The sequence below is a fragment of the Ovis aries genome, chromosome 3, assembly GCF_016772045.2.
Source record: "Ovis aries strain OAR_USU_Benz2616 breed Rambouillet chromosome 3, ARS-UI_Ramb_v3.0, whole genome shotgun sequence".
Taxonomy (NCBI): domain Eukaryota; kingdom Metazoa; phylum Chordata; class Mammalia; order Artiodactyla; family Bovidae; genus Ovis; species Ovis aries.
In genome coordinates, this window is record NC_056056.1 from 40,904,351 (window position 1) to 40,927,247 (window position 22,897).

The 22,897-nt window shown below is 35.9% G+C and overlaps 1 protein-coding gene across 2 annotated transcripts; it reads right to left on the minus strand.

The window, feature by feature from the left end:
• Positions 1–678: 678 nt before the first annotated feature.
• On the minus strand, positions 679–14,646 carry ETAA1 (ETAA1 activator of ATR kinase). 2 transcript variants are annotated; one of them, XM_042245976.1, is made up of 6 exons: positions 14,310–14,646; positions 12,975–13,103; positions 12,634–12,710; positions 8,654–8,766; positions 6,362–8,403; positions 679–1,165 (listed from the first exon to the last, which is right to left on the minus strand). In XM_042245976.1, exons 1-6 carry the CDS (start codon positions 14,518–14,520, stop codon positions 1,038–1,040), a joined length of 2,700 nt encoding a protein of 899 aa, XP_042101910.1. In that variant the 5' UTR covers positions 14,521–14,646; the 3' UTR covers positions 679–1,037. The 2 variants fall into 2 exon arrangements, with proteins under 2 accessions (XP_042101910.1, XP_004005878.2); XM_004005829.5 differs by having other exon boundaries at positions 14,298–14,646.
• Between the last annotated feature and the right edge of the window lie 8,251 nt (positions 14,647–22,897).

A 22,897-nucleotide genomic window follows, 5' to 3' on the forward strand; every position in this document is an offset into this window, starting at 1 on the left:
AAACTCTCAGACAAAAACAGATAATAGAGAAGAATAAGCAAAGTCAGTGAATTAATCAAGGGAAAATTATATAGTTATAGGTAAATTGAAGAGATTCTTTTTATATCCTGATTCTTTAATATAAGAAACAATCAGCATTATTATGAAAGTCTCAATGTATTTTACTTTTAATTTTATACTAAATTAATGCTCCCACAAACAAGTTATTTTATGTACTAATTAACACTCTGAAGCAAATGATACCATTTGACTAGGTATTCATTAGAATGAAAGAAACCTTCCTAATCCAAGCACAAACTTGCCTGTGACTTTCAGAATATGAGTATTCATCTCTCACCTATACAATGAAATTAGACCAGATGATCTCTAGTTTCTGATAGTTCTAAATGTTAATGACACTACACTACTTATATAGCCAATCCACATTCTTTTTTCTAAAGTTCTTAAATCAGGATCTTCCCTAAAAACAGGGCGAAGTTTCCAAAATGCATTACATTTTAGAAAATTTTAAATTCACATCTATTACAGACTAGGAATTGAAAAGAGTAATTTCTTACAAATAAAGTGAAGTCCTTTATTTCCTACCATCCATGTTCCTAAGAATATGAAAGCATTAATTAAAATGCAGAAATGTATAAAAACTTTAAGGAACAGTTACTGAAAATAACAACAAAAAAATTAGTAGGTTGAAGTTTTGTATTTGGAAAACACGTATTAACAATAAAAAATTAAGGAGTTTTGACATGACCCTCTGTAATCACAGTATTTAAAAATAAAACTACTTTCCTCTGCATAATTCTACTACATAACTGCTAACTTTACTGAACTTCCAAAACTTACATGCAATTAACTTCAATATACATCTCCAAAGAAAGGTTTCATTGACCACGTAAACAATGATTTATTAAATATAGTAGAAGTCCATGCTTTATAACTCAGCATTAAGTTTCTCATGGAGAAATCAAGAAAAACATTTCCTATCATAGATAGTTATCAACTGTCTTTGTTATCTCCCAAGTAACATATCACTAAAGAAATCAAGTTAAGTGGGAGCTGCCTTTCTTTACAAATGATGCCTGTGCTTTGGCCATTCTTCGAACGAGCGCTGCTTGTCTTTTTCTCTGAATTTCTTCCGGAGAACACTTTCTATTTTTCTCTTCTTCTTCTAAAAATGAAACCAAATATAGATATTAGTTTTAAAGACTATAAAATCGTACTGAATGAGTTTTAATTTTTATTTTTTCATTACCCAGATCTGCCATACTGATTTTGTTATTGGGCTTCCCTGGTGATTCAGATGGTAAAGAATGTCTTTGGTTTCGTTACTCAACCATTTGTTGCCGTTTAATTGCTAGGTCCTGTGGGACTCTTGTGACCCCATGGACTATAGCCTGTCAGGCTCTGTCTATGGGGTTTACCAGGCAAGAATACTGGAGTGGGTTGCTATTTACTTCTCCAGGGGATCTTCCTGACCCAGGGACTGAACCTGCATCTCGTGTCTCTAGCATTGGCAGGAGGATTCTTTACCACCTAGCCATCAGGGGGCCTCATCCTAAACTATTAATTATTAAGACTACAAATGCAGATACAGTACAAGGCTCCAGGCCAAAATGAAATCAAGAACTGATCAATCTCTTTGATGTACTCTTCTCACAGGGTGATAAAATTGATTAAAAACTCTACATTTTGACTACCCAGCAAATAATTCTTATGAACAATGACACCTAATTTATATAACCAATAAATGAATGTATTTTAAAAACAAATTGGAATTTTAAATGTTATATAGACTGTAATAGAAAAGTACTCAAAATAAAATGAATCAGATATTAATACTTCAAATAGTATATTTCTAATATAAGATAACTGATGTTAATATTCCTACTCCTACATTTTTTTCCTCTATAGATCTCAGAGATTTTCATTTCAGCTGTTTAAGAAAAATATTTTGGAGTAACAGAGTGAAACCTATCATGTCAATAAACATAAAATTCACTGTCAAATACTGCATTTTTAGATGGAGGGTATATTTTCTATAAACATTGGAAAATTATTTCAAGGAGCAGGATGTCTGCATAAAATTTTTAATATGAAAATTTTCAATTTTCAATATGAAATCTTTTTACAAAATGTGAAGCATTCTGGTATTTTTTTATGTAACATACTTTAGTGTATACTTCAGATAAACATACTATGAAATGAACAATGTGTCTTAAATTTAACACAACCAATTCTGCCTCTAACAAAATTCTGAGTTCTAATAAAATTAATTCCACAGTTAAGTCACTCTGAGCTGAAATATTAGATTATTTATGTAATGCTACTAAGAATCAGACTTCAAAATTTTAGCCAACATTTTTTCATTTAATGTTCTAAAATCAAGACCATCATCCAAATACATACTTAAGTGACTGTGTATTGGTGAAACTGTATATGTTGTAAAATTTACCCTTTAAAGAAGAATCAGTAGTACTGTTAACAAGAGAAATATCTACAGTGACATCTACAGAGATTCAGAATATAGTTGCCATAAGACATTTCTCTTGTTAACCAAGGTAGATATTTAGCCAAAATATATCATCACTCTCTCCTTCTGTCCCCAGTATAATCAGAAATGGGAGAGAGTGCTCAGAGTAAGAGATATATATCTCAAACACCTCGGGTGATTCTGTTGCCTTTTACTTTCTAAATCAATTATCTTATAGACTGCAGCTGTTTTTTCTTATAGAAAGATACAATATACTTTTAGATTAGCTTGACTAAATTATTATTTTAGTCTGAAAGTGGAGAAACACAAGAAACTCAGAACACACACACAATTTACATTCAGTTGACTGTACATTTAGAAGGAAAATAGGTTAACAATCCATGGCAGAATAGAACATGGCTCCCTAAAACTGGCACCTCAGTTGGTTATGTGGTATTCTACAAATTAATTTCAAAAGATACAATAAAGTCACATAGGGAAAATTTGATTTTGGAAGAGTCACTCATTTCTTCATTAAAAATATATACCAAGGGCTCCAACTATTGGCAAGGAACAAAACAAAAATGGCTCTTTCAAATCTTAATCCTGAAGCAGAGGTGAAAAACTTTTTTTTTTCAGTTGTTGTTTAGTCACTAAGCTGAGTCTGACTCTAGCAACCCTGTGGACTGTAATCTTCCAGGCTCCTCTGTCAATGGGATTTCCCAGGCAAGAATACTGGAGCGTGTTGCCATTTCCTTCTTCAGGGGATCTTCCCGACTCAAGGATCCAACCTGTGTCTCCTGCATTGGCACCCAGATTCTTTATCACTGAGCCACCAGGGAAGTCCTTTTTTTTCAGTAAAAGACCCCAAAATATGTTAACCTTTAAGAGGCATAGGATCTCCTGTGGCAACTATTCAGCTCTGTCACTGCAGCATGAAAAGAGCCATGGACAACACATATAAATAAATTATGTGGCTATGTTCAAATAAAAGTTTGCTTATGGACAATGAAACATGAATTCCACATTCAAAAGTTATTAAGTATTATTGTTCTTTTGATTTTTTTCAACCATCTAAAAAGTGAAAATCACCTTAATATGCTGGCTGCACAAAAAACAGGTTATATAGGCTGGATTTGGACAGGCCACAATTAGCCAAATCTAGCTTAAAACAATGAGGTAGTTAGCAGTCCCCCTGTCCCCGCCCACCTAGCCAAAGGTATTTGCTGCAGAGCAGCTTGCTACATCAAAGTAAAAGGAAATGGCAACAATAGAAAATGTCAACAAGGTTAATATTAATTAGAATATTTAGTTCAGTTCAGTCGCTCAGTCCTCAGTCGTGTCCGACTCTTTGCGACCCCATGAATTGCAGCACGCCAGGCCTCCCTGTCCATCACTAACTCCCGGAGTTCACTCAGACTCGCGTCTATCGAGTCAGTGATGCCAGGTACTATCAATAAACTTAACAGAAAAACTATAAAGTAAACTGAAAGAGTCTATCCATAAAAAAAAAAAAATGCTGATAAGATAGTAGACAGGAGTTTTGGAGAAACTCACATATTCCAGAGAGACTTAGTCTTTAATGGAATTACAAGTATAATTAAGTTAATTCACACTGGAAGAATGACTCAATTAACTGTACTTACTTAAATATAAACTTAAATATTTGAAACTACTATCAATTGACAAAAATTTTAAAGTTTCAAAATATCTAGTTTGGGTGATAATGTAGCATATTCATTGTCAGTATTGATAAAAGTATAAATTGATGTAATTAGGGGTAAGATTTAAAGATCTCCATCAACATTTAAAATATTCTGAATCTTATATCAATTTTCAAACAGATACAATCTCATGAGCATGTGCAAATTTATATTCACTGGCACACTGGACTACATGTAATGCAAAAAACTGCAATCAAACTAAACCTCCATCAATAGAGAAACAGATAAATTATGGTATCATCCATACAACTACATACTATGAAGAGATTCAAAGGACTAAAGCAAATTATGCTCTATCAGGAAAAAGACAGTCACAATACATTAAGTGAAAGCAAAATCAAGCTGCCAAATAGTCTTTGCAATATAATTACATCTATTTAAATAAATGTATAGGTACATACACACCATCCTTCACCCCTACATTTTTATACTTGCAGAAAATGCTATTAACAGGGGCTTTCCCTGAAAAATCTTTGGAGAAAAGGAGAAATAGAGGACTTACCTTTTTATGTCAAATTAACTTATACTTTTTATTTTTAAACAATAACCTATTACTGTTACAAATTTTTTAAAAGTGACGGATCACTTAACAGCAAAGTTGTAGTGATAATGCCAACAGAAGCATCACTTAGAATCTAAACAGAAAACAATCTATTATTAAAAGAAACTAAAAACTCCATTACCATATTAACATTGATCTACATAATAGGTAAAATTCCTAATGTTAGCCTCAACTGAGGGAGACTGATTTAAAAAATCAATAATTACAAGCCAGAATAGTAAATAGTGTAAAACAAGTTAACATGGGCTACTGGCAAAACTGAGAAAGTAAACCAAAATCATTCTGAGTAGTGAGAAACACATTGTGTTTAAGAAATAAATGGAAACCAGCTAGCAGATCTGGTGTATGCATGTACAAGGTTTCTGTTGAAGAGCACTGGGCATTAAGAAACACACACAATTATGCCAAAAATATTCCCTTTTACAAATTACAGTATCAGTGAATGACAGACTTTTCAGATTATATTGTATAATGTTCACGCAAATATTTATTAAACATCTTCTAAATGGCAGCTGCTATGGTAGCCTAGGTTCACTGATGAGACAGATGGTAATCAATATCTGATTGCAAACTGTGACAAAAGAAATTAAGGAAATAAAAGAGAGATGACTGAAAATAACAGGAAAGCATTTATAGACTGTTGAAGGCAGTAGTGTTAGCTGGGAATAGCAAAGTTCCTGAACTAGAGAAGAACCTATCCTGTTTGAGGAACTCAAATACAGCTGCTGTAGCTGAAGTCTAGTAGGTAAGGCAAGAAAAAAAGAGAACAGGCAGGTTATAGAGACAGTCCAGGCTTGCAGATCAGGGTGTAAATTAAGATTTTATTTGAAATATGATGAGCAGTGCCTGAAGGTTGTCTTCAAGCAGAGGAATGCCAAATATGTCTACTTGCTTTTTATTTTTAACATTGTTTTAAAAGATGATTCTGCTGTTTGGAGACTAGAAATGAGAGGGAACAGGTAGAAGAACTGCAGCAGTCCAGTTAGGAAATGTTGGCTTGCATAAGGGTGGTACAGCAGAGAGTGAGAAAAATGGACCATTTTGAGATACATTTTTTGGTGTAAAAACAATGGAACCTGATAGATAGGAGAATTCGGGGAAAAGAAAAACTGGAAAGAATCAAAGATCACAAGATGTACTAAATAACAACTCTAACCATCATAGCTTAACAGTTTTATATCAGGTAGTATTCTAGCAAAGGTATTTATTTAATTAGAATTATCTAAACCTTCACATATTGTTCTGCTAAAAATAGACAATTACTCAAATTTTAAAACAGTGAGGTATTTCAGTGAACAAAAGGACTCTCATACAGTAATACATATATGCATAAGTAAAATTTTCCAGGAAATAATTCAGAAAAGACTCAACACATACTTATTGATTGGCTACTGTAATAGTCACTGTATTACATGTTGGCAAAGAATTCAATGCAGTCTTTTAAAAACACAAACCACCCAGTGTGTGTATATTCCAGCATCATTATTTCTAAGAATCACTTTAAGACTTCTAGTTAAAGCAGAATAGTCTTTAACATATATGTCATGAAAATTCAATCCACAAAGAACTAGACTGGCTATTTTTCAAAGAACACTGTTTCATACATACCTTTTGAAGGTTGTTTCAAAGGTTCAGAAAATTTCACCAAAGACTGCTGCTGAACTGCCTTCCCAGATAACGGGTTGACAGTTTTATTCTTCTCCAAACCCTGTGTGATTTTGGTATCAGAAATACTTCCTGTTACAGAACTGTTATTTAAAGGGGAAAGCATCGGACAATTTTTCATCTTTGTAAACACATACTCAGAAAATCTAATTGCTCTGTTAAGGTCACTCTGAGCTTCACCTCTTATGGTGCTTCTGGATAGACGTAGGGTACTCAATCTCTTCTTAGAAGCAGCAATTTCTGTACTCATATGATGTGAACTCACATTCAAACTTGAACTTCCTGTAAGAACCGATTTATAACTATTCACTTGTTTGGGTACATCAGTGTTGTTGCAAGAGACATGCAGATTACTGATCTGACAGTCTGAATTCTTAGAGTATATACTCAAATTTGTTGTGGCACCTAAAAATCCTGGAGAATTTCCATACATTTCCCCTTTCTCCATCTTCACTGATTTATTTATTTGTAAGCTATTTGTCAATGAAGATGTCTGTGCTGAAATGCTGTTCAGATTCAGGTGCTTTGACTGCATCAACTGACTTCCTTGTTTAGGTGTAGTAAACACGTTTTTGGCTCCATGTTTAGAAATATCATTGATCCCAAGGACACTTTCTGATGTCTTGCTGTCAACTCTAGTATCTTGCTCCTGAGTTAGTCTTTCAATATCATCACATGCCTGGTATAATATATCATCATCTACATCATCTGCTTCCCAGCTATTCTCTAACTGATGACATGCTTTAACAATTTCATTGGTAAATGATGGATCATTCCAATCATCAAAGAAAGAACCTAACTTTGATCCATTAGTCTGATTTGGGTTACAAACACTGGTTGTATTGCCCAAAGTTGCTGAGCTGAAAGGCTTGACATTAGCAGGCATTTTCAAAGACTGATTAAAAATGGACTTATTAGAACATCCTGGTTTCAAAGCAGATTTCTTTTCAGAAGCATTTACTTTAGAATTAAATTTAGTATGAGTATTTTCATTTACTTTTGTCAGATTAGATGCAACTGCACAGTCTTGAATTTTGTCTTGATTAACAACTATATTAAAAGATTTCTCCAGTTTCATTTTATTTCCAGTGGCTGATAATTTATTTGGTTTATCATTTGGCTTTGGTGAAAATCTGTATTTTTCAGCATCTGTTAATTCACTGTTCCATGTATGTGAAGGAAGACCTTGTAAAATTTTTGAATCTCTTAACTTGACATCTAGACTTTTATTCATTCCTGACTTAGTTTTATCCTTTTTACTGTTAAAGGAACAAATTTCCTTTTGATCAGCAATTTGGACTGTTTTAGGAGCAGGGAACAGCTCAGACATTTCAATATTCTGCATAACAAAAGGCTCATTACTTAGTAAGTTTTCCCAATCATCCTCAAAATCACTGGTAGTAAAAGTATCAATGTGTTTATTAAAAGTTCCTGGTTCCTTAGTACAGAAAGTCACATTTGATTTTGTCATTCCAGGATTATCGACTTGATGAGAAAGTGATCCTAGGGTTTTACTTGGCAGATTTTCAGTGACCACAGATTCATTAGTAATGATTTTCTCCTCTTTCAAAGTGTTTTTCTTTCCAAAGGTAGTATTACTGGTTTTCAAGAAAGCATCTGACAAATCTTGGCTTAACTGTCCACTACATTTCTGAGTAGAACCATCAAACATGGCAATAAAGGCTGCTTCAGCATTTTGGTCAAATGGCTTCTGACTGCTGGTTTGATCATTTACCACAGGTATCTTGGTGTTTTCTTTCACTGGCTTCTTTATTATAGCCTTATCTATTTCAGGAACTATATCACATGGTAACTGCATCTGTATATTATCTCTGTAATTATGTGAAGTCTCTGCTTCTGAAATCATCTGGATAAGATCATGATTTCTCTTGTCTTGCTCTTGAATCACATCCAGCTCTTCCATATTTTTATCAAATTGCTTAGCTAATTTCATAAGTTCTTCCTCTTGATTTTGTGATTTTAACCTATTAAACAAATATTTCAAAAATTATGTAGATATTCTAAATGTCATAAATACTCAACTGTTATTTAACATATTTTAATGTTAAAACTCACAAATTTTAACACATCCAGACATAAATAAGTTCAAAACATTACATGTCAAAGTTAAGGATAATAATTTATAACCATTTTGACATACACACAAAACCCAACCAAAATACTAAAAATATTTACTTCATTGAATATAAGAAAAACTGAAAAGTTTAAACTTACTTTGTGCAGCTGAGTTTTGCTCTTGATTTTCCTTTTGCTACACTTGGAGTGCAAGGAATAGCAGTGTCACCAATCCACACGCCCAGCATGGAGTCTGTTGTTGGTTTCTCATCCTTTGGCAGAAGGACGAAAAAAAAAAGAGATGTGAAAGTACAAAAACAACTAACCAAACAAAAACCCACTTTAATTATGTAGAATTATTTTCTTAAAGGAGCAAATTCTGGTAAAGTGACAGCAATTAAACAAACTTCAAAAACAATGAAAACCTGGAGGATAGTAATAACAAGTTGTAAGAAGTGATCTACTTGCTTTAGGGAATGAAAACACTCAGAATTGGGAATTCCATATTTTAAAAAAACTTTTAAGTTTTTAAGAATTTAATTAGAAATGCATGTTAGTTGCTCAGTCATGTCTGACTCTTTGCGACCCCATGGACTATAGCCTGCCAGACTCCTCTGTCAATGGAATTTTCCAGGCAAAAACACTGGAGTGGATAGCCATTCCCTTCTCCAGGGGAACTTCCTGACCCAGAGATCGAACCCAGGTCTCCTGCATTGATTGCGGGCAGATTCTTTACCATCTGAGCCACTGTGGAAGCCACTGCAGAATAGAAATACATATTCAATAATAAAAGTACATATTTTTATCAAAAGAAAACTGATCAACTTATTTGTCGTAAGACATTGATAAAAATAAACATTAGTACTAGAAATAAACTGTGCAGTAGGAATTATCAGAATTAGGAATAAAAAGATAAATAGGGAGTTCTTTCTGTATTACCTGAATCTCCAAATTTTCCCTATTGCCATTATAACATTCATCTAAGTTGGACAATCCATGTTGACGTGAACTGACAACATTTAGATAGAACTAAGAAAATTTAGCATTAAGTCAGGACAGGTTAGAGATAATGGCAAGATTAGAACTGATGCTGTGAATGAGGTAGGGAGAAGAACAAAATTAAGTAGAGAAAGTGGGTAAAGAAGTTTTAACCAGTATTAAGGCTAGAAAAAAGCCATCTTAGTCATACATGTTTCTTTTATACCTTTTAGTCACTTGATCATGCACAAAATTAGAGAATGAATTTATTATTAGTTACAAACCAAACCAACAAAATAAACAAGTTAATCATTTTCTACTCTATGTTTATAGTACCTGGAATGAATAAACAAGTAACTGTCACACAAAATAATCTAATTACTAGATTACAGATTACTTGAAGGCAAGGACAGTTTCTGTGATAGCTCAGTATCTAGCAAAATGCTGAGCATAAAGATGTCAGTTCAAGTTTATACACTAGAAAGTTAGGTGATAAGTTGCCTACCACTTGGTACTTCAAAATCATCAATCAATCAAAAAGTAGTTTCCTTAGATGTCCAATTGAATCTAGCAGTTTTCAGCTTTGCAAATACTCAAGAAAAGCAATAATTTTGATTTTAGACTCAATACATAACTTCCCTTTTGTTTCAACAATCTTGAATTTGGGAAGATAACATTCTTAATGATTTAATTATGGATTTTTTTGGTCCATTTACCAAGTAATTTTAAATTCACTCCATTTTTAGAGAATAAAAGTATAATAACTTTATATATCCAGTAATATAAATATATGGGTCCTATATATAGTTTTTATATTATTTGTAAATGTTACATTTTTTAAAATTCCTCATTAATAATTACATAGTACAACCCAGGTGCTGTAGAATGTATCTAAGCACATTAGTTCATTTAATTCTAAAGTATACTGTGCAGAGTTGTATAAAAATGATAGAAAAATATATACCATCTTCAAACAAACAACACTGCATGAAAAGTATCCCGAAGAAAGTAAAATGACTGATCAATTAAAATAAAAATGCAAATTAAAAAAATGTCATCTCAGGAACTACTGCTGTTTGTTGTTTAGTCCCTAAGTCGTGTCCAGCTCTTTGTGACTAAATGGACTGTAGCCCACCTGGCTCCTCTGTCCATGGGATTTCCCAGGCAAGGAAACTGGAGTGGGTTGCCATCTCCTACTCCACAGGATCTTCCTGACCCAGGGACTGAATCCACGTCTCCTGAATTGGCAGGTGGATTCTTTACCACTGAGCCACCAGGAAAGCCCCATCAATTAAAAAAAAGTTTAAATTTTAAAATATATCTCTGGAACTATGAAGGTGATTTAAATAATTATTTGAGGAGGGTAACTCACCTATGCTGTTCTGGAACATGACAAGTTCCTAAACAGACCTTGATATTACCAAAGATTTATATGCTTTAAAAGTGCTCACTTGAAAGGGGTACCATTTAAAAGCAACTAATTTAACTGCATTCTTATACACAAGTTATCACTTGCATACTGCTGCCGTTTCTTTATGTGAGCAATTATTTCCAGCCTACTTAAGTAAAGAGTTCAATAATTTACTTACCTTTTTTATCACTATTTAGGCTGGCCAGTCCAGACACATTTTATTATGCTTCTTTCGTGTAAAATCAACAATTTAATGAATATCTATTGTTAACTTATGTAGCAAGTAATATAAGGCATGCTGTTGCTGTTAAGTCACTTCAGTCGTGTCCGACTCTGTGTGACCGCATAGACGGAAGCCCACCAGGCTCCCCCGCCCCTGGGATTCTCCAGGCAAGAACACTGGAGTGGGTAATATAAGGCATAAATGCTATTTAACTAATGAACTCTATGTAAAATGTATTTCTATGACATGCCAAAGATGGAAAGTAGAGCTAGTAGCAACATAGTTCTTTCGACTGTCCTAGTTGTAATTTTGGATGTTTTATAGCCACTAAGAAAAACTTTATTTCCTGTCTCCTCCACCTGGATGGTGATCCTTGTAACCACAGTTTGGGCCAGTGTCATGTATTGTTTATGGTCAACATACAGTCACTATCTGAGGCCACATCAAGGAAAATACCATACTTCCTGTGAGGACACTAAACAGAAATTGGATGTTTTCTGGATGTAAATGTTGCCATATAAGAAAAAAAAGAAAGAGGTCCAGAGCAGAGTGACCTATTACTCAAGCATCACAAAAGCTGAAATAAAGAAGAAACTTTTGAACACAGTTCTTTTACAGCAGATAATTTAACTATCATACTAAATTTTAATATACCTAATATTTGTAGTAGTCTATAGTTTACAAACAATTTTTACCTAATTCAATCATAACAATAATACGAGAGCTAGACAAGTAATAATTCTATTTTAATAACTAAATGAACTAAAGTTCAGATAGTTTAAGTGACTTGCTTGTATGTGTGCATATGCTCAGAAAGTCCAACTCTTTGAAACCTCATGGACAGTAGCCACCAGGCTCCTGTCCGTGGAATTTTCAAGGCAAAAATATAGGAGGGGGTTGCCATTTCACACTCCAGGGGATCTTCCTGACCCAGGGACTGAACCCATGTCTCCTGTGTCTCTTGCACTGGCAAACAGATTCTTTATCACTGCACCACCTGGCAAGTCAAGTGACTTGCTTACGGGCTGCCATAGAAGGCAAACTCAGTACTAAACCCAAATCCAGTTTTTTTCCACTCTAATGTTTCCTGATGATATTTTAAGTTAACAAGTATTAAGAAAGGCAGTTTCAACTGGGAAAATACTACAGACAGTTAAAATAATAATAATAAAAAAATATTTTGACGTTTAAATTTTTATTGTCTGATTCTATTCTTTTAGTGACCTGAAAAATAATAACCATATATTATTAAATAACATTAAAAACAAAATAAAAACAAGGCTCTAAAAATCATCTCTAAAAAATAAAACATATGCTTAGGAAAATATATGTTCCCAACTTTACATTATGTTCCTTTTTTCAAAACATGCATTTCAGTGGTAGAAAAGATAAAAAAAAAATCTGTGTTGCTCTGTTGGAGAAGAGAATTGAATAAGACAAAATATTTTTCACATAAATGAACTACAAACAAAACTTACTGCCATGTTTCACTGTTCTAAAATACACTATAAAATTACTCATATTTACCTGAGGAGCAATACGATTAACAATATGTGAGATCTCATCACTATCTGTGGTGTAAAGCTGCTTTTTTCTTCCTTTATCTAAAGAAACAAATTCATATAAATTATAAACAAAAATTAATTTCTAAAAATATCAGTCACTTCTTATAGAAAACAATTAGCATGGCTTAGATCACTAAGCACTCTGACATTACACGGCTATCGCAGCAACAAAATCACTTAAGATTTTGGAAAAACATCTGCTGTATAAAAGTTCCTGATGTGAATACCTGACTGAAATTCTAAGGTTAAATCCTAATCATTAATCAAATATTCACCCAGATAAAACTGTTAAAGACAAATTACCTAATTGTTTTGTCATTGGAGAATTTTGATCCCAAAAGATATCATTCTGTCCATCTGGATCATTAGGAGAACTGAAGGTAGATGACAATAAATCCATTGGCAGCATTCTCTTTGGTGTCTCATATCTTTCTATATAAAATAAGATGAAAATAACGATTATTGCTTTCTAAAGGATTACTTTACTTCATAACACCTTAATGTTAAATACCTCAGCTAAATTATTTTTATGTTCCAATTATAAAATTTTCTCCCAGTGATGACTATATTACTCTATCCACAACTGAAACGTTTGTTTCACATAAAAATCCCAGTAGTACTTTACAAACTTGACATTGTAAATAGTAAGCACTTTAAGACAATCTAATAGCTCTATAAATGGACAATACTGTATAAGCTAGCCACTCCACTGGAACTTGGAGGCTTTTGGAACCACTTGTAATTTACAAACACATTTCAAAAATGAAAAACGTTTCAAGAGAAACTTCAGAAAAATACATTTCAAAAATGAAAAATGCTTCAACAGCAACTTCAGAAAAAGTCTGTTCAGCCTCCCTTGGTCAACCCTACCCAATTTACACTAATTACTTCAAAAAACTATAGTGAGCCATTTTAGTTAAGTTCTGTCAAATACCACTTTTTGTTTATTCTGCAATTGTTTTGTCAAAGTAAACTACAAACAAGGTAAAAAGCTCTATTTAAAGAACATGCTCTAGGAAACACCTGAGTTTCAATTCCTACCAGGATTCATCAGAAATCTTAAAAAAAAAAAGAAAGAAAGAAAGAAAGAAAGAAACACCAAAAAGTGATCAGAATGATATACTTAGGGGCCCATAGTTTCCTACTTTGAGGAACTTTATACAAAGTAACTTCCAGTTTATTCATAAGGTAAAACATCACCGAGATCTTGAAAATACAGATAACTGTATTTCATATGGCCCCTTCACTAAAATCTGGTCAGGGCAAACAGTTTAAGGTGAAATAACCCCTCTAGGCATAACCTGAAGGCTTTAAAAGGTATTATTTCTCCTCGCTCTGCCACTGCTGATGCCTGGAGAAGCGGCCTAGAAATTAGCGTTCCTCCCTGAGGTAAACCCAACAACTTATTCCTGTGGCAGGGGCGATAAGTGGTGGTCAAGCCTAACCGGGCAGTGCTCATACTCGGGGATGAAAGTCGTGGAGGAATATATTCTGGTTAATTTTGAATTCTTGAGGGAGAAGCCCAGGGAAAGAAAACACGATTTCCGACTCCACCCCCACCCGGGGTTCTGAAGCTGAGGCGCTGAGGCGCTGAGGCCCAGGGAGGCCCCGCTGCCCATGTCTCACCCTCGGGATTACTTTTACTGCACGAAGCGGCTACTGGAGGCTGCTCTTGCTGGGGCAAAGGCCGGGGAGGCCTCTCTCCTGGCCCTTGGGGCCCCGAGCCGCGGGCCGCCCTCAGCCTCCTCTTTCCCGATTCGAACACCGAACTGCATTCTTCAGTCGCCATCGCTTTGCGCGGCGTTTGCTTCAGGCCAGAGCTGTCCCCGTGTTTCCTTCGCCGACTCATGGCCCAGGACCCCCTCCACCGGCAGCGTTTCCTTTCACATTTTGCAACGGGAGCAGTAGAGTAATGGAACTAAAAGCGGGACGCCAAGCCAACGGCCGCCACCATTTTGGTCGGAGAGACGCTCGTAAGAGGAGGGCGCTGATTGGCTGCGTCGGGATGAGGGGCGGGGCGACCGCCACAGGGTGCTTCCCAGGGTGCTTCCGCAGCCCGCGTCTGAGTCTACTCTGTTCTGCTTGGATTCGTCCGCATTGAAAATGATTTAAGGGGTACTGGCCTGGCCACAGAGCCTCAGAGTTGGAGCATGCGAGGTGGAAAGAATCCTCCGGCACTTTTTTTATTGGGTTTACAACTAGAATAACACCATTACTCGGGTTCAGATTATTGTGGGTTTTAATTTTTGGAAAAAGAGGAAATACAGAAATAGGAAGGAAGACAAAACTTCTTCCATAGATGATATGTGCATAGAAAATCAAAACACGTAGGAAAAGTTATTAAATTAATAAATTAACAGTTGCTGATACAAAGTCAATATTCGAGGATCAATTGTGTTTCAATAGATTAGTAATAAATGTTAACATTGACGTTTTAAAGAAAGATGATTCATAGTAGCATACAAGATATCAGTTAATTAGGAATAAATTTAACCAGGTGGTAACACTCCTACAGTGAGAATTGTGAGATATTTTAAAAAGAAATTGAAGACCTAAATAAATGGAGAAATATTGCATTCATAGATTGCAAGATTCAATATTGGTAGGTCTTTTTTTTTTTTGAAAGTCACTCAGTGGTGTCTAACTCTGGGACCCGGTGGACTGGGGCCTGCCAGGCCCCTCTGTCCATGGAATTCTGGTGTGGGTAGCTGTTCCCTTCCCCAGGGGATCTTCCCAACCCAGGGATCCAACACAGGTCTCCTGCAGGTAGATTCTGTTACCAGCTGAGCCACCAGGGAAGCCCAGGTATACTGAAGCGGATAGCCTATCCCTTCTCCAGCAGAACTTCCTGACCCAGGAATTGAACTGGAGTCTCCTGCATTGCAGGCAGATTCTTTACCAGCTGAGCTACAAGGGATTCCCTCAAATCAAGTGCTATCTGATTATATATTGAATTGTAAAAGGTAAAACAGCATTCTATAAGATAATATATATTGTCTTCATTACATAAAGTGAATTTTAAATTGAACAAAAAGGTCACCAACTATAAAGAAAATAATTAAAAATATGGCTACATTAAATTCATAACTTGAGGACTTCTGCCTAACCAAAGACAACATTAAAGACAATGAAAAGCAAGTCACAGATTGGGAGAAGACTTTACAATATGCAAAATTAAGGGCTCGTATATAAAACATACCAAGAACAGATATAAATCTCTAAGGAAATGATTGACTACCATTAAGAAAAGTGGGCCAGATATTTTAGCAGGCTCTGCAAAAGAAAATCAAAGTGTTCAACACACTTGTATAAAGGTACTCAACCTTATTTGTAATGAGGAAGATGAAAATTACGAGGATATGATACTCTTCTCAGGAGGAGGGCGCAGCAACCCTTTCCAGTATTCTTGCCTGGAGAATCTCCATGGATAGAGGAGCTTGGTGGGCTACAGTCCATGGGGTCATAAAGAGTTGGACACCACTAAAACTACTGAGCATGCACGCACATGATACTCTTCTACACCCATCAGAATGGCTAAAATTAAGGACTGACAATAGAAGTAACAAGCAAGTAAAACTGATGAGAACATAGCCACTGCATTGATTGCATCATGCTAGAGAATTGACAGCCATAGGCCCCAGCCAGTGGAAACTGTCACAGAACTGCTGGTGATGGCATAACTTGGTTTATCAACTTGGAAAACAGTTTTTGATCTAGCAATCCCACTCCACATACTTGTACATCAAGATACATTTTATAAGAATGCTTTTAGCAATTAAATCCAAAATTACCCTAAGCTGGAAGCCAACCAAATACCCTTCAACAGTAGAGTGGGTAAATATATTGAGCTATATTTACTCAACAGAATGCTGCATAGTAATGAAAATGAAAAACTATAGCTCCTTGTAACAAGAAAAACATATCTCATAAACTTCAGCAAAAGAAGCCAGATTCCCTACTCCATCCTCCCAAGAATACTATGTAACTCCATTTACATAAATTCCAACAGGCAAAATTAAACCATATTGTATAGAGATGTAAGCTTAAATGATAAAATTATAAAGAACAATCAAGGAAGTGATGACCATAACAGTCAGAATAATGTTACTTTGGGGAGGAGAGAAGGGGCAATGATTAGAAGCCAAGATGGAAGGAGAGTATCCGAGAGTTTTGTTCATTGTCTTGTTCTAGTTGTTGATTTTGTGATAATTCATTGAGCTGAACGTGTCATTTTATGTACTTTTCCGAATACATATTTATCAATAAAAATGTTTTAAAATTTTACTATAAGGCAAAAATCTTTATTTTCACTGAAGAAATGGTTTATATTTCTTCTTTGTAATTTACTATTTTTGTTCTTTAGTTTGGCTGACAGGAATCCTAGAACTAAATCTATTATATAAAATATTGTGGCAAAATAGTTCTTTTCTTTTTCCTCACTACTTTACTTTCTACTGATATTTCTGTTGCCATTTTTGCAAGAGAAGAGGGAGCCAGAGAACAGTCACATTCCAGGTCTCTTCCTAGGGCTGGAGCAAGTTCCTGGGAGGGGCCAGGAAGTGAGCATCCTTGACTTGGAGCAGGAAAGAATTCAAGAGCCAAGATATTAATAAAATGACAGCAGGTTTATTTAGCGGAGAAGGCAATGGCACCCCACTCCAGTGCCTGGAAATTCCCATGGATGGAGGAGCCTGGTGGGCTACAGTTCATGGGGTCGCTAAGAGTCGGACACGACTGAGCGACTTCCCTTTCACTTTTCACTTTCATGCATTGGAGAAGGAAATGGCAATCCACTCCAGTGTTCTTGCCTGGAGAATCCCAGGGACGGGGGAGCCTGGTGGGCTGCTGTCTATGGGGTCGCACAGAGTCGGACACGACTGAAGCAACTTAGCATCAGCAGCAGCAGGTTTATTTAGAGTTACACATTTCGCTGGCAGAAACCAGACCAACTCAGCTAGGTAATTTCATAGGTTAATGGGAGGAATATGCTACTATTTGGGGGAAAAGGAGAGATTTCCAGGAATTGGGCCACCGCTCACTTTTTGGCCTTTTATGGCCAGCCTAGGAACTGTCACGGCACTTGTCATGGCATTGGTGTCCTTTAGCTTGCCCGTGTATCACGGTGAGTTTGTACCTTTAGCTTGCCTGTGTATCACGGTGAGTTTGTACCTTTAGCTTGCCCGTGTATCACGGTGAGTCTGTAATGAGGTTCAAGATCAACGGGAAGTCAGATCTTTCACCATCTTGACCCTAATCAGTTTTTGTAGTATTCTATGCCATTCTTTTGACAGTTCTGCCCTGCTCCCTTCCTTCCTGTCTCACCACAATTATTTGTAATCTACATATTTTAAAACCATTATTTAGTTTTATATTATTTATTTATATATAACTGGATATGACTGCTTGGGAGGTCACATCTCTTAAAATTCAAATTAATTTCTTGAACCTCCAATTGTTTAAAGTAATAGGAATATTTCAATTATTTTCTGGGATCTCTCCTACCTTTCAACTGACCAAAAATTCCAGAAGCAAAATTTTAAGAACTCAAGTGTCCATTATAATACTTTCTTAAATAAATGGCATCATAGCTATCTAAGATTAAATTTATCCTAAAAATACTTAACTCATACTGAGAAAATAGTTGAAGGTCTTTGAAGAATTTAATAATGCCTATTGGAGCAATAACTATGTGGTAATCCTTTAAAGCATGTTAATACTGAAAATAAAATAGCAATGAATAATTTCCCATAACTGTCCAAATTCTACAATGCCCAAGGAACTCTTATAAAAAGGAACAACTCAAGCTCAAAAAACAGACATATGTTCTTACCTTAGTAGCCCCAGGATGGTTATAATCTATAATCACTATGTGGTAAGAAACTGTCATAAGTTTTAGTTTTAAAGTTACTTAATTCACACAATCTGTTCCAGTTCTAAATGTAGTTCAAAATAAATGTGTTTCCTGAATATAGCTCCAAATGAATTACAGTACAACTAACTTCTAGATGAAATATTTTAATAAAAGGTAAATCTTGTAGACATCTGAATGGAATGTGATCCAAAAGGCCAAAATAGCATTTCTAGGCATTTGAATAACATGTCACATATAAGTGCATTTTAGTACAACTAAAAACTGTTTTAATAAATCAGAGTTAAACTCTGATTTGTTTTACCTGCATAAATTATCCATAAGTTTAACAGTGATTATTAAGCAAAACTTTGAGGCATTGAGAGTCTGTTGTTAAGGAGCTTTTTCATAGTGAAGTGATTGCCTTGTTACTTACATTACAATGATATTGTCAGGATCAGTGGCCAATTGTGGGAGGTCTTTTTTTGAAGGAAAAAATAATAGGAACTTTCTTGCCTTCCTATGTAGGGAGTAGGGGTTCAGTCTCTGGTTAGGAGGCTAAGATCCCATATGCTTCCTGCTAAAAAACCCAAAAAACATAAAATGGAAGCATTATTGTAACAAATCCAATAAAGACTTTAATAATAATAATAAAAATCATAGTGTGCTATTATGTAGCACAGTGTGTGTACAGAGCTCTGCCCCAGCTCCAGATCTATCAGAATACAGTTGACAGAATCTGAACAGGCAACAGAATGACTAGAGAATTTTTTTAAATAGTGTTGTTACTGTATTTCTTAAATATACCCCAAAATGCACCTGGATAAGTTCTGGGCCCATTTTTTCTCAGCTCTGACCCGCTGATAATTGTTTTTTTTTTTTTTTAATTAATTAACTAGTTAATTTTTTTCATTGAAGTATAGTTGGTTTACAATGTTGTGTTGTTAGTTTCAATTTTTAGATTCTTTTCCGTTATACGTTATTACAAGATATTGAGTATAGTTCCCTGTACAGTAGGTCCTTGTTGGCCATTGTAATTAAAGTCACATCCACACCTATCCCTCTTCTGAGGGAACTGCTCCACGGAGAGCCCAGGTGAACTGCTGCCCAAGTGATTCCTGATTCAAGTAGAGATGGGTTCTTGACTTCGGGAACCAACTCATATATTGACTCTCCATTTCTGACTGTCACAAAAAGATACATTGAGATAATAATATTTCCTCTTGGAGATTTAAAGAATTTGCTAGAGGGCCCAGTGCGAAACCATGGGAGGCGGTTGGTGGGAGGGGAAGAGTGCAGAAACTCTGAGGAAGTCTTCTAATGATGGTGGCTTAGTTGCCAAGTCTGTCCAATTCTTGGGACCCCATGGACCATAGCATGTCGTGCTCCTCTGTCCATGGGATTCTCCAGGCAAGAATACTGGAGTAAGTAGCCATTTCCTTCTCCCAGGGATCTTCCCATCCAGGAATCGAATCCGGGTCTCCTGCATTGCAACCAGATTCTTTACTGATTGAGCTAAGAGGGAAGCCCAGTCTTCTAATAGTGGAACTGAAAAAAGTGGTGATACTTGACAGAATCATTGGATGAATATTTTATTTATTATTTTTTTTTAGATGAATATTTTAGATTTTAGCTGCTGGAAACCGAACACCCATTTAGTTCCAGGGTCCCTAAGGCCAGGTCCCATTGTAATTCCAATCATTGCCTTTTCTTTTTCAGTGTGAGCCCTCACAACAAACTTCCTTTCCTCTAGCTAGCTAATGCCAGTTAATTTAGCCACAAATGCTAAACTAAAGCAAAGCTTGGGATTTAAGATTATGGCCTAATTGTTTCTCAGTTTTCATTAGAAGGCACAAGTTGCGAACAAAGAAATACTTGCTACAGAATGCTTTTAATTGCTGTTTGTGAAGCATGATCCCCAATTCATTCTTAAGCACAAGACGGTTGCTGTAAACTTTGCAAAATCATGCTTAATTATAAATTATTTGAGCAGTTCTTTTTCAAAAATAATGTTAAAGAAGTATTATTTCCAAAAGTTCAGAATAGAATATCAGTTCAGTTCAGTTCAGTCACTCAGTCGTGTCCGACTCTTTGCGACCCCATGAATCCCAGCACGCCAGGCCTCCCTGTCCACCACCAACTCCCAGAGTTCACTCAGATTCACGTCCATAGAGTCAGTGATGCTATCCAGCCATCTCATCCTCGGTCGTCCCCTTCTCCTCCTGCCCCCAATCCCTCCCAGCATCACAGTCTTTTCCAATGAGTCAACTCTTGGCATGAGGTGGCCAAAGTACTGGAATTTCAGCTTTAACATCCTTCCTTCCAAAGAAATCCCAGGGCTGATCTCCTTCAGAATGGACTGGTTGAATCTCCCTGCAGTCGAAGGGACTCTCAAGAGTCTTCTCCAACACCAGAGTTCAAAAGCATCAATTCTTTGGGGCTCAGCCTTCTTCACAGTCCAACTCTCACATTCATACATGACCACTGGAAAACCATAGCCTTGACTAGATGGACCTTAGTCGACAAAGTAATGTCTCTGCTTTTGAATATACTATCTAGGTTGGTCATAACTTTTCTTCCAAGGAATAAGTGTCTTTTAATTTCATGGCTGCAGTCACCATCTGCAGTGATTTTGGAGCCCAACAAAATAAAGTCTGACACTGTTTCCACTGTTTCCCATCTATTTCCCATGAAGTGATGGGACCAGATGCCATGATCTTTGTTTTCTGAATGTTGAGTTTTAAGCCAACTTTTCACTCTCCTCTTTGACTTTCATCAAGAGGCTTTTTAGTTCCTCTTCACTTTCTGCCATAAGGGTGGTATCATCTGCATATCTGAGGTGATTGATACTTCTCCCAGCAATCTTGATTCCGGCTTGTGTTTCTTCCAGTCCAGCATTTCTCATGATGTATTCTGCATAGAAGTTAAATAAACAGGGTGACAATATACAGCCTTGACGGACTCCTTTTCCTGTTTGGAACCAGTCTGTTGTTCCATGTCCAGTTCTAACTGTTGCTTCCTGACCTGCATACAGATTTCTCAAGAGACAGGTCAGGTGGTCTGGTATTCCCATCTCTTCCATAATTTTCAGCAGTTTATTGTGATCCACACAGTCAAAGGCTTTGGCATAGTCAATAAAGCAGAAATAGATGTTTTTCTGGAACTCTCTTGCTTTTTCCATGATCCAGTGGATGTTGGCAATTTGATCTCTGGTTCCTCTGCCTTTTCTAAAACCAGCTTGAACATCAGGAAGTTCACGGTTCACGTATTGCTGAAGCCTGGCTTGGAGAATTTTGAGCATTACTTTACTAATATGTGAGATGAGTGCAATTGTGCAGTAGTTTGAGCATTCTTTGGTATTGCCTTTCTTTGGGATTGGAATGAAAACTCACCATTCCCAGTCCTGTGGCCACTGCTGAGCAGAATCCATTTAAAGATGGACTTGAGAGCTAAAAAATCATAGTGATTCATTTGAACCTGAGACAAATTATAGTGGGCACTGGCTGTCATTTGAAATCATTTTTTGAAAACTTTTCATGGCTCAATATTTTGTAAATACCCAAAAGTTTAGAAAATATGGACCATATTTTTTGCCTTTCCTGCCCATAATCCAGGATCACCTCTGTTTTACCAGTTTCCTCAATTTCCTTACCTCTCAACTGGCCAGTACATTTTCCTTGCTGGACTCAAATTTTGGATCAACCTTGCACTAGCTCTCTTAGTTTCTACCTCTGAGTTATTATATTGGAGAGGTTCCCAACTGTGCCACAAATTATCTGTAGTCCCCGGGAGCTTTGAATGTCACATGATAAAGTGACAAATCTCAATGAATAGGAGAATTCATGCTTTTGTCCTCCAAAATAGAGATTCCAAAGTTCTATCACTTTCTATAAAAGAATATAAAGAAAATTAAGAGAAATGATGAGTTTAATTACTAAGAATGGGCTTATGATAAATCTTACCTAAAATTTTATAATGGAATAAATAAGATATAAATGTTTCAGCAATTACTCTATAGTACTCAACGTGCTTCCTGAAATCTTCGCCACAATGAAGATAATAAATACAACCATCACCCCCCAAAGTTTCCTGTCCTCCTTTGTATTACTTTTGTTTGTAATTACATAAGTTTATATATTGATAATTCACCTGTGATTAATGGTTGAGTTTAACAATCAGCTCACAAAATTCCTGAAAATTTAATACTCAGCTCTTGAGAGCTCCTCTGAGTTGGTTAGAGCATACCACTGATTTCCTTATGTCTTGTGCTCCTTTTTCCAGTTTAAGTAACCTCATTTCCTTCAGCATTTCCTCATCTTGCCTATTTTTTCAAACTTTTCATCAATTTTAAGCCTTTCAATTCAGTGATTGCTCTCAG

What these genes read in the sequence shown, in the direction of transcription:
- ETAA1 (XM_004005829.5), bottom strand. Translation starts at nt 14,520, where the DNA reads ATGAGTCGGCGAAGGAAACACGGGGACAGCTCTGGCCTGAAGCAAACG. An exon ending in GCAAAACTCAGCTGCACAAA is followed by an intron (nt 8,404 to 8,653) that starts GTAAGTTTAAAC and finishes TTTGTTTAATAG; the next exon opens with GTTAAAATCACAAAATCAAG. An exon ending in TTTGAAACAACCTTCAAAAG is followed by an intron (nt 1,166 to 6,361) that starts GTATGTATGAAA and finishes TTTCATTTTTAG; the next exon opens with AAGAAGAAGAGAAAAATAGA.